This window comes from Aulonocara stuartgranti (genome assembly GCF_965226115.1).
Source record: "Aulonocara stuartgranti genome assembly, chromosome: 4".
Lineage (NCBI taxonomy): Eukaryota > Metazoa > Chordata > Actinopteri > Cichliformes > Cichlidae > Aulonocara > Aulonocara stuartgranti.
The window spans coordinates 10,636,477-10,648,164 of NC_138942.1; the positions used below are offsets into that span (position 1 = coordinate 10,636,477).

Below are 11,688 nucleotides of genomic sequence, written 5' to 3' on the forward strand. Positions count from 1 at the left end.
GCAGTGATGTTTTGGGGCTGTCACCGAGCAACACGGACTTTCAACTCCCGCCACAGATTTCCTATGGGGTTGAGGTCTGGAGACTGGCTAGGCCACTCCAGGACTTTCAAATGCTTCTTACGGAGCCACTCCTTTGTTGCCCGGGCGGTGTGTTTTGGATCATTGTCATGTTGGAAGACCCAGCCTCGTTTCATCTTCAAAGTTCTCACTGATGGAAGGAGGTTTTGGCTCAAAATCTCACGATACATGGCCCCATTCATTCTGTCCTTAACACGGATCAGTCGTCCTGTCCCCTTGGCAGAAAAACAGCCCCATAGCATGATGTTTCCACCCCCATGCTTCACAGTAGGTATGGTGTTCTTGGGATGCAATTCAGTATTCTTCGTCCTCCAAACACGACGAGTTGAGTTTATACCAAAAAGTTCTACTTTGGTTTCATCTGACCACATGACATTCTCCCAATCCTCTGCTGTATCATCCATGTGCTCTCTGGCAAACTTCAGACGGGCCTGGACATGCACTGGCTTCAGCAGCGGAACACGTCTGGCACTGCGGGATTTGATTCCCTGCCGTTGTAGTGTGTTACTGATGGTGACCTTTGTTACTTTGGTCCCAGCTCTCTGCAGGTCATTCACCAGGTCCCCCCGTGTGGTTCTGGGATCTTTGCTCACCGTTCTCATGATCATTTTGACCCCACGGGATGAGATCTTGCGTGGAGCCCCAGATCGAGGGAGATTATCAGTGGTCTTGTATGTCTTCCATTTTCTGATGATTGCTCCCACAGTTGATTTTTTTCACACCAAGCTGCTTGCCTATTGTAGATTCACTCTTCCCAGTCTGGTGCAGGTCTACAATACTTTTCCTGGTGTCCTTCGAAAGCTCTTTGGTCTTGGCCATGGCGGAGTTTGGAGTCTGACTGTTTGAGGCTGTGGACAGGTGTCTTTTATACAGATGATGAGTTCAAACAGGTGACATTCATAAAGGTAATGAGTGGGGGACAGAAAAGCTTCTTACAGAAGACGTTACAGGTCTGTGAGAGCCAGAGATTTTCCTTGTTTGAGGTGACCAAATACTTATTTTACACCCTGATTTACGAATAAATTCTTTACAAATCCTACCATGTGAATTCATGGATTTTTTTTTCACATTCTGTCTCTCACAGTTGAAGTGTACCTCTGGTGCAAATTACTGACCTCTGTCATCATTTTAAGTGGGGGAACTTGCACAATCGGTGGCTGACTAAATACTTTTTTGCCCCACTGTAGGCTTAGGGCATCAATAATTATACTGGGATAGTTTAATCTATTATATTTTCAAGCATAATTTAATTTCACATTGATGTCTTCTCAGTAAATAGCTCTGTTTTAGCACATGGTTATTGTATGTCTGGAATAATTGTAGTTATCTGTGGCTAATCCATCTGAGTGTTCAGGAAGATGCCAAATCAGCCAACACTACATCCAACAGCTCTCCATAGTCTCAGGTGTAATAGAAATGAGCACAAATTATACTGATGTTAAACCCTGGCCAGTAGCAAAATGCCTGTTTTGTTTCCCACTTATTGAAAGTGACACCTCACAGCGTTTTAAAGATTTATCTGGGTGTAATTGTCGTATTGACCATGGGCATTGAATAAGCAACCGTCACTGTTTTTTGTTGTACATAAAAAATCAATTCTTTACTTATTATACAAGCATACTAATGAAAAAGCAAGGTAATGCCTGGTATTTTTCCACTGGCCCTAGGACTAAATGCTAGGCTACCCAGGTGAACAAATACTTAAAACAATATGTGGTTTCTATAACAACACAAGCTGGTTGTGTCCAGGTAAATACCACGCTGCATCTAATTGTTGCCAGAACTTTTCTTTGATTTAAAGTTTAGCACGCATCCTGTTCAATTCTGTGATTTTAGGATTTAGATGTTTGTCAGATCCTTGGAATCACTAAGTCGGAGGAGAAAGAGTAAGATAATGAAATGAAGCATGTTGACAAACTATGCGTGACAGATCATCTCTTGCCTCCCGCCCTCCCCTCATTTCCAGGCAGGGTTGGGCCAAACAGCAGGTGGTGCAGAGGAGAAGCCTGGACATGGGATATACAAATCTCTGGCTCCCTGACTTCTACACCAGGCAAGCAAGAAGGAGCAATAAATGCTAGATTTATATGTAAGTGTATTTTTTTTTATCACCAAATTCTTTGTACTGGTTGGAGATTTATGTATTTCATGTGTTTTGTCTTAAAAAGACAGAAAATAGCACATCACGTGTGGGTGTTACGCTATGTACTCAGTTAATTTCACTGTGAATGGGGCTTTCTCTTGTGTGAATGCAGTTACGTAAGTTATGTATCATGGTCTTCAACTTGAGTAATCACTCAGAAAGCTGTAATATATTACATTTCTTAGATGTCAGATGATTTTTACTGAAATTCTCCACCCTGATTAATTGATTGTTGAAAAAATATAGGAATAAAGTGAATTGTTGATCAATGCTGCCATCAGATTTCAGGGTTTGCACTGCCTTTAAATGTTTAATAGAAAAGTCTAATTAGCAGCACAATCATGACGTGCAATGCATTTAAAGAGCAGAGACATTTAAAGTAAAGATAAAAATATACTGTACACATATTGCTTTGTGAGATTCATAGTCTACACATTAATTTATGATATTTGCCTCCCAAGAGTGCATTAATATTGCAGAGGGGTTTACTCTGATGGGAATAAAACCCTGGGAGCTGAGAATTTTTGTTAAAGGTCAAGTTTGCCATACAGAATACACTCTGCGTTTCACCAGGGAGGGTGTTCGGATTGGTTGAGGATTTTAAAGAAGGATTTCAATGCATCTGTTTAAGTCTAAAGCTTGAATGTTAATGTGCACATTTGGTTGTTGCTATTCATTTATTCCCCTAACTGTTCTGTTTAAGGTGTATAATTTTCATGTTTTATCTTTGATAGTATTTTTAAGTAACTGTTATGTACCTGATATATCTCATTTGTATCATGATTATAATGATTTGTGTTGTTTTTCCAAGATTTTACCCCTAATTGTCTTTCATGTTGTTGTTTTTGGAGGGGCGTTTTTGTTCAGACAGCTCAGGTGTCACAGCAATAACATCTTGGGTCAAAGCCTGCTGAATAGAGATACACGTGGACTTGAAGAGACAAATCAGGACTCAGATCAGATGACTCAAAAGAGGAGAAAAAAAAGCCACCCTTTAATCTCAGGACTGCAGTTGTGATGTGAATTGGAGAAGCTGAGGGCCAATGGCCATTTTAAGACATGGAGGCGCTCCTGTTCGGCTTCAAAAATCTTTTGGTAGATGAAACTTGATGTAAGCATGGGGTCAAAGAAGCCATAAAAGATTCTCTCCACTCACCTGACTTCTGCCAGCATGCCGTCACAGCATAGATGATTCACCCTTTGAAGAGGCGAAGCTGGGAACTACTGTGGTGTAATGATGTAGCAGCTACAGGTGACTTACACTTGGCTTATGATTTAGGACAGGCCGACCACAGACAGTATGGAAGGGCAGACAATCTCTTGGGTCTGGATATATGTAAACAGTACGGAACAACTGAACACTTCATATCCATACAATGCTACAGACTTAAGCGAAAACTCAGACAAATACCAGTCATACATCGTTGGTCTCTTCCTTTCCTGCCTGTATACCATCCTCCTTTTTCCTATTGGATTTATTGGTAACATCTTAATCCTGGTGGTGAACCTGAACCACAGAGAGAAGATGACCATCCCCGATCTTTACTTTGTTAACCTGGCTGTAGCTGACCTCATCCTGGTGGCAGATTCCCTCATTGAGGTCTTTAATCTGAATGAAAAGTATTACGACTACGCCGTCCTCTGCACCTTCATGTCACTTTTCCTGCAGGTCAATATGTACAGCAGCATCTTTTTTCTCACGTGGATGAGCTTTGACAGGTACATCGCCTTGGCTAGCTCCATGAGCAGCAACCCACTGAGGACTATGCAGCACGCCAAGCTCAGCTGTGGCCTCATTTGGATGGCCTCCATCCTGGCCACGCTTCTCCCCTTCACTATTGTGCAGACCCAGCACAGAGGTGAGGTGCACTTCTGTTTCGCCAATGTCTTTGAGATTCAGTGGCTGGAGGTAACCATTGGCTTTTTGGTGCCCTTCTCCATCATTGGTCTATGCTACTCTCTGATTGGGCGAATTCTCATGAGGGCCCAGAAGCACCGTGGACTGTGGCCACGGCGGCAGAAGGCTCTGCGCATGATTGTGGTGGTGGTTCTGGTATTCTTCATCTGCTGGCTGCCAGAGAACGTCTTCATCAGCATTCAGCTACTGCAGGGCACAGCTGACCCATCGCAGAGGACTGCTACCACCCTGTGGCACGACTACCCGCTCACAGGCCACATTGTTAATCTGGCAGCTTTCTCCAACAGCTGCCTCAACCCCATTATCTACAGCTTTCTAGGAGAGACCTTCAGGGACAAGCTGCGTCTCTTCATTAAGCAGAAGGCCAGCTGGTCGGCCGTGAACCGCTTTTGCCACCATGGTCTTGATTTACACCTCCCTGTCAGGGGTGAGGTGTCAGAGGTGTGAAGAGAGACAGTTACTAAAGTTACACAAACTTGCGTCAAATCAAAGTTACGTATCAGTTTTCTTCAACTGTTATTTAGCTTTGCCTCATACAGTAGCTGTGCCAGTGTCTCAGTTAATCTGCTCACTTTCTGAACAAAAAAATTAAGGATTTACACCATGAGAAGGAAAACAAGGTGTTTAGTAAATATCAAACACACAAATACAGTATATAAAATCTATTTCATGCTAATCTCCAAATTTACTTTTCCTTAAGTTCTCTGTGTGGCATCAGAAAATGAATGACAAGCAAGATGTTGGTATGTGCTATTTAAAGTCTGGCAAAGTGAGATTAATAATAATAATAATAATAATAATATAATATATATAATAAATATATCACCCTGTGTGATATATATATATATATATAGCATAAGGACGCCTACACATCCACACCATCATGTGGCCTCATTTGGAACTAAATTAGCAACCGTCTTTGCTCTCTTCCTGTCTAAGACAATGCAGTGCCTATTTATTTCTGCTTTTAAGTTTTTTCTTTACTTTTGTTGAAATGTTGCCATGTTTAGTGAAAGTGGACCTATTAAACTTATTTAAAACTCCAGATTTTTATGTTTTTACTCTACTGGAGTGACTTTGCATGATTCACAGCTCCAAATAATCCATATTTATCTCATACTGGGGGTCATTCAGCCCCTCAGTTCAGCTCCCTGCAAAAAAAGACGTAGCTCCTTCTTTATTAGCTGCCCCTCGCAAGCAAAAGATTTGCAGATCTATCTCTGACAGCCATATTTGGTATAACCAGCCTCATAAAGAGCTATAAGTGGATGAAAATCTACATTTCTTTTACATGGATTTAGCAACCTGAAATGTTGGCCATGTTTAACATGACAGAAAACAAAGAAAAGCATAATAGGTCCACTTTAAACATTCACTGGAGCATGCAAACACATGTTCACAAACTTACTTTATTGTTATAAATAAAGAAGATGTCCCACTTTTCCATGAACTGAAAGTCAAAGTTATTGATAGCATCAATAAACCAGTTTTAAATATTGAGATTATTTTGTAGATCTTTCAGGAAATAGAAGTTAACACACAATCTCTATTTCTTAATTGATAAGCAGAACATTTGTGCTCATATTTATATTGAATCCAATGTCAGAATCGGGATCAGGGCTCAGTTTAAAGATGGCTGCAGTTATTACCTCACTTGTCAGTTCCTGTTAGCATGACGGTAAAGCAAAGAGGCAGGTGTTGTTTTTGCCAGAAGAGCAGGAGACTGAGTAAACATATCATTCAATGCTAACAACATAAAGCTGCTGCTTCATTCAGGCTTTCTTTAACATATATTCTTAATTTCTAAGTACGAGGCTTTGACAGACAACATTTCATCTTCTCATACTGCATCCACATATTTTATTTACAAGGTAAAAACTTCTCTTTTTTAGGTAGAATCAAACAACTAATGACAGTAACACAATTTGGCCAGTCAGACATGTGTTTGTTCCAGATTCACTGTGTTCCCAGAGGCCATCACTGCGATATAGCTGCCTGTAAATTGACAAAATGATTTTGACAGAACATTATAAACATTAAGATAATGACCACAAAGGTTAATTTAATTCAAATGAGCAGGTGCAGTGTACAAATTTTCAACTGTATGGTCCCTGAGGCGTTGCATGAAACCTGTCATAATTTGTTTGTTGATCTGTAATCAACGTCGTAAATTCTTGTGTAGTACTGCACTTCCTTCTTAATTTCACAAGTGCTTCTAGTCATATATTTTATCATTTATTATAACATGGTTCAAAGCATATTAACAGTGTTATTTACATTTTTACAAAAGCAAACATTTTACAGTATCATGCATTATGAATACTGGATACAGGAATTGCCATCACAACCAGGTTATCTTTATACACAATCTGTGTATTGCCAGCCTGCAGGCCGTGTGTGTGTGTGTGTGTGTGTGTGTGTGTGTGTGTGTGTGTGTGTGTGTGTGTGTGTGTGTGTGTGTGTGTGTGTGCATTAGGCGACCAAAGATAATGGCGTAACTGGGAAAAACAGGAGTCCAAACCACAAACTGTTATTCCAGCTGTAACGGGCCCTCAGCCTGGGAAAGCTACTCTCAGTATTGCTTCAGTGATTGTTTATTAGACATCCGCAAAAAATGCTAAACTTTTTGCAGTGCACGATGCTAAAAATTCTCTCGACTAGTGTTTCCATTACGCTAATTTTGGTTTTTTGTTTTGCACTTTCCCCATTCAACAAGCTCTGCTTTTCACACCTGTCCATAAATCTGTTAATCTTAACAAAGATTAAGCACAGATTGTATATTTGGAAAATTTATATGAACGTAGACATTATCTGAAGATTTATAATGTTCTGTAAACGGCACACGGCTATAACAGTGCCGTGAGGGCACAGAAACAGGAAGACAGGCAAGTAATAATGCAATGAGGACTGTCAAGTTCATTGATATAAACAAGCAACACCTAGACTCCAGAGGCAAGACCCTCTTTGTTAAGCCCTGAAGGAGAGGCAAAACCCCCCATCTGTACACATATAAACACACACAACTGTGAGAAGAGCTTTTCAGTGAACTATGTGAACAGCTGAGACTACTGAGGAAGGTTAAAGGGTTGTGGTGGCTGACGTCACAGAAGGGAAAAGGGTGCGACTTTTCCACTGCCTAAATTCAGTCCTTCCTCTTGATAATTCTGACTTGCACAATAAGCAAGAACCATTTGATAAAAGCACAAAATGAAATACTATTGACTTATCCAATGTTTGAATTTTTGGTCATTCCTTAAGACGGAGATCTGCTTTATTTCTTCATAGTTTGCTTCCAAGGAAAAACAATCGATTGTAATTGTTTAAAGTGGTCTTCAGCAACAGTTCTTCGCTCTTTCTGGAGGGTTTTAACAGTTCTTCTTCTTTCCCACGTCATTTGAATCCAGTGCTTTTACCGGACCATTTTCAGAACAATGTTTTTGTTTGTCAGAGGGCTCGGTGGCGCCAGTGTCCGGCAGCCTCGCCTCTGTCAGTGCGCCCCAGGGTGGCTGTGGCTACAATGTAGCTTGCCATCACCAGTGTGTGAATGTGTGTGAATGGGTGGATGACTGGATGTGTAAACCGCTTTGGGGTCCTTAGGGACTAGTAAAGTGCTATACAAATACAGGCCATTTACCATAACATAGACTTGTGAATCATTCAAAGCAGCTAATTCAAAAGTTAGCTAACTGAAGGGATGAACCAATTATGTGTCTTCAGTCTGAACAGTCTCTCAAAGTATTGTCCTTAAGAATTAAGAGGAAATTCAGCAGACACCTGACAGAGGACCTGAGAGATGCATCTGACCCTTCAGTTGATCCATCTGTTGTTTGCCAAAGCCTCAGACAAGTAAGGGTGGCTGTCAAGAAGCCATTATCAAGGAAGAGAAACAGATAGAAAAGGCTGAGGTATGCCAGGTATTACACAAGAACTGAACTGAAAAATAGTGGCAACAGGTCTCATGGAATGATAATTCCAAATTCAAAATGTTTGTTTTTTTCATCAGCATGTATGGAGAAGATTGAGAAAGAGGTGTTGACAGCCATCTGTAAAGCACAGTGGAGGCTCTGTCATGGTTTGAGGCTGAATTCTAGCCATTGGTGTTTGACATTGTGCCAAAAGTGATGGAAATATGAACACAGAAAGGTACAGTCAGAGTTTGATCAACCATGCAATGCCATCTAGAAAATATCTGACTTGCAATGGCTTTATTTTTCAAGGATGACAATGATCCCAAACATACTGATAATCCAGTAAAAGCATGGAACGATTGAACAATATCAGTCATGGATTGGCCTCCAGAGTGCAGACTACAACACTGAAGCAGTGTGGGATCATCTTGACAGAAAAGAGAATAAAGGGCAGCCAACATCTAAAGAAGAGCATTACATTCAATTCAACTCAATTGAATTTTATTTATATACCACAAAAGCAGTCTCCTCAAGGTACGTTATATTGTAACGCATAATAACAATGTCCTTCAAGAAGCCTGGAGACCTATTTCTGAAGACTGCTTAAAGAAACTACAAGAAAGCTTGTCTAAGAAAGTTCCAGCTATGTTGAAGAATAAAGGTGGTCATACCAGACACTGACTTTTAAGCTCAAAATATTTCTATTAACTCCATTTTAGCTTTATGTACAGTATTTCCATGCGTGTTTGCACATTTCAATAAAGCTGTGCACTAGGGCTGCTCAATTAATCGAATTTTAATCACGATTACGATCTGGGCTTTCAACGATCATTAAAAATGACTGAGCCGATTATTAGCCCCTCCCTCATTTATCCGCGACACCTTAAAGGCCAGTCCGTGAAAATATTGTCGGGCATAAACCGGTCCGTGGCGCAAAAAAGGTTGGAGACCGCTGATTAAGAGGACCCGAGGGAAGCTCGGAAAGCTAAGCAGAAGTTATTTGGAGAGGAGAGAGTGACTGCTGTTGGTTGAAAAGAGAGGTTAAAAGAGTCATTCCTACTATTCGGTGCCATTTCAGTGTGATCACTCTTCATCAAAAAATACAAAATTTTGAATTATTTTAACATTTCATCTAAAAGAGGGATTTTCAACCTATAAGAAAAATGTATTGGTCCAGCTAAGGATATTATATTATAATATTTTTTAAAATCAAAGTCTTTACCCATGACGTGCCAAATGTCCACCCTGTTACAGGACATTCAATTTTCTATTAATAACTGTTTTGAATACACAGTTATAGTAATATTTACATTTTCTAAAAGCTACAATGTCCCTTTTTAAAATCTGCAAGGAAATTTCATGTTACAGTGCATAGCAATAACAGGGGTGACGGTAACAGGGGGGAGATTTTATGCTAAACTTAGCCATTACTACTAGTATGATGAACAACAAGCTAGTACATGGTGACCACTAAGAACCATTTTTAACATGTTTATTAGCCATATTATAAAAATTACAAAAAAAAAATTGTTTCCACTATTAATAAGCGTAACAGGTTGGACGTGTTATGCTTTGCCACATTACAAAATCTTGCTAAAACATTGAAAAAAGGGTTGATTAAAGAGTGGTACTTACTCGTCTTCTTCTTGAAAGTTTTCCCTCCAAAATATGTTACATCCGGGAGTGTCATGTGACTAAAAGAATAATCAGGTGATGTGTTCTATGGAATTCTTATCAGAGTAACAGGGGTGACAGTTGATTCAGGGACACAACATTTTTTAAAGATTTTAAGTATTAAACATGCATTAATAATAAAAAAGAACATTTGATGAGGAACATTAGAAATAAGCCAATCCAGAAATGATGAAAAATCTAGATTTTTTTTTTTTTTTTAAGTTATATTTGTAACTGAAGTCGAGCAAGCATGACTGGGGACATAGTACTTTAGTGACTTGTGCTAAAATAAAAGTAATTTACTTTTAATGTATTTATCCTGTGTATATATCAATGTGTTCTATGGTAGAGGGGGGTTAAACATACAAGAAAATGGTTTAGAAATAAGCATTAGACAAGTTTTACACTAAATATACCATATTATGTCGTCATTAGGACTCAAATGGCACCGAATAGTAAGAATGACCCAAAAAAAAAAAAAACTTCAGTGGTGTTGCACACTATTTTATATTATTTTTTAAAGTCATTGAAGCCGGTCAGAGCAGCACACTCCGTTTTGTGTAACTATTTTTAAATCCCTGTAGAACCTGAACCGTGTAAGCTAGCGCAATAATTTTTTTTGCATATGAAACCGGAGGAGTTGTACTTACATCTGATGCCATCAGCTTGTCCTCGGTCACGGTTTCCTTCCACATAAAGCTTTGCAAAAACTGCATAGAAAGCGCTTGCAGGAACAAAAACATAATATTCCAGAAACACGCTTTGCCGATCCGATCAGCTGTTTGTAACACTTCCCACAGTGAATCAGACGTCAGCACGAACTATCACATGTCGGCCATTTCCTCCCCGAAACCGGAAGTGACGTCATTTTCGCGGAAATGTAGTTTTTTACTTGTAGGCCTTAAAAGCCTATACTGGTCATGTTTGACTTTTCTGAATAGTTTCTGGGATGCTTAGAACTCGAATTGCACTGCTGGAAATCGTTTATTTTGATGCACCTTCTGTTTTCTTTGCAAATTTGCATCATAGGATTGTTTTTTCGTTTTTCCTGCAGTGTATATAAAAATTGGTGTATCTCCAAAATAAAACTATGAAGACACTCAAAATAAATTTCCTGTTGTTGTAAACTATTTTTTGCAACTTTTTTGTATTTAAAGTTTTGAGGGATAAACCTCTTAAATTTCTCCAAGTAGAAATATATGTAAAAAAACAAAACCGATTTTCAATTTTTTTGTAGTTTATTGCAACTTTTTTGCAATTTATGTAGTTACTATGGACATAATGCATACATATTATTAAAATATGGGCTATAACAGTTGTATAGCAACTTGAAATGCTCCCACAAATGGCACTACAACATGTAAAAAAATAATATAAGCTCTGGCGGACTTGGTTCTATGGTAGGTCTTAAAGGGTTAAATAAATATCGTCAAATAATCGAGATCTCAATTTCAGTGAAAATAATCGTGATTATCATTTTTGCCATAATCGAGCAGCCCTACTGTGCACCTATTTCTCATTTTCCTAATAAAATATAAAAGAAAGGTTGGGTGGCTCAAGACTTTTGCACATTACTGTATGTTGAAGGATTCGTATTGCTGAAATCTAAAAAGAATCTATCCTCTGCTATGAACATGAGCTGCTTAAAGCATACCAAAAATAATGCTTGAAAAATATGATTCCGCTCCTTAAATGTTATTTTTACATAACAAACATTCCCAACATTGTCTAACTGTAAGCTTAGCATAGGTGGGGCATGTCAATGTAATTACAACGGGATGCTCTGGAGCTTATGCATAAATATAAGGCAGTGCACTCGGTGCACCTGAGCAGCTGAATAATGGATGAGCTGTATAATTGCATTTGTACATTAAAATCCCAGGAAAAAAAGAACTTGAACAGTGCAGATTATATTCCCAGATACAGGAGTAAAGACCCCTGAAACTACCTGATGTCAATTTAATGTG

General features: G+C 39.2%; 1 protein-coding gene and 1 long non-coding RNA gene across 2 annotated transcripts in view; one reads left to right on the forward strand and one right to left on the reverse strand.

Annotated features, from left to right (window-relative positions):
- LOC309704649 overlaps positions 1 to 11,213 on the reverse strand; it is a 70,338-nt gene extending 59,125 nt beyond the window's left edge. The window contains exon 1 of the long non-coding RNA XR_014276324.1: positions 10,372 to 11,213. This is a non-coding gene — a long non-coding RNA (uncharacterized lncRNA). The remainder of the gene's footprint in view (positions 1 to 10,371) is intronic.
- gper1 (G protein-coupled estrogen receptor 1) lies at positions 3,270 to 4,586 on the forward strand (the record flags this gene model as incomplete). The annotated part of the gene is made up of 1 exon (XM_082529970.1): positions 3,270 to 4,586. The coding sequence occupies exon 1, from the start codon at positions 3,522 to 3,524 to the stop codon at positions 4,584 to 4,586; it is 1,065 nt and encodes a 354-aa protein (XP_082386096.1). The 5' UTR covers positions 3,270 to 3,521.
- Positions 11,214 to 11,688: the final 475 nt, after the last annotated feature.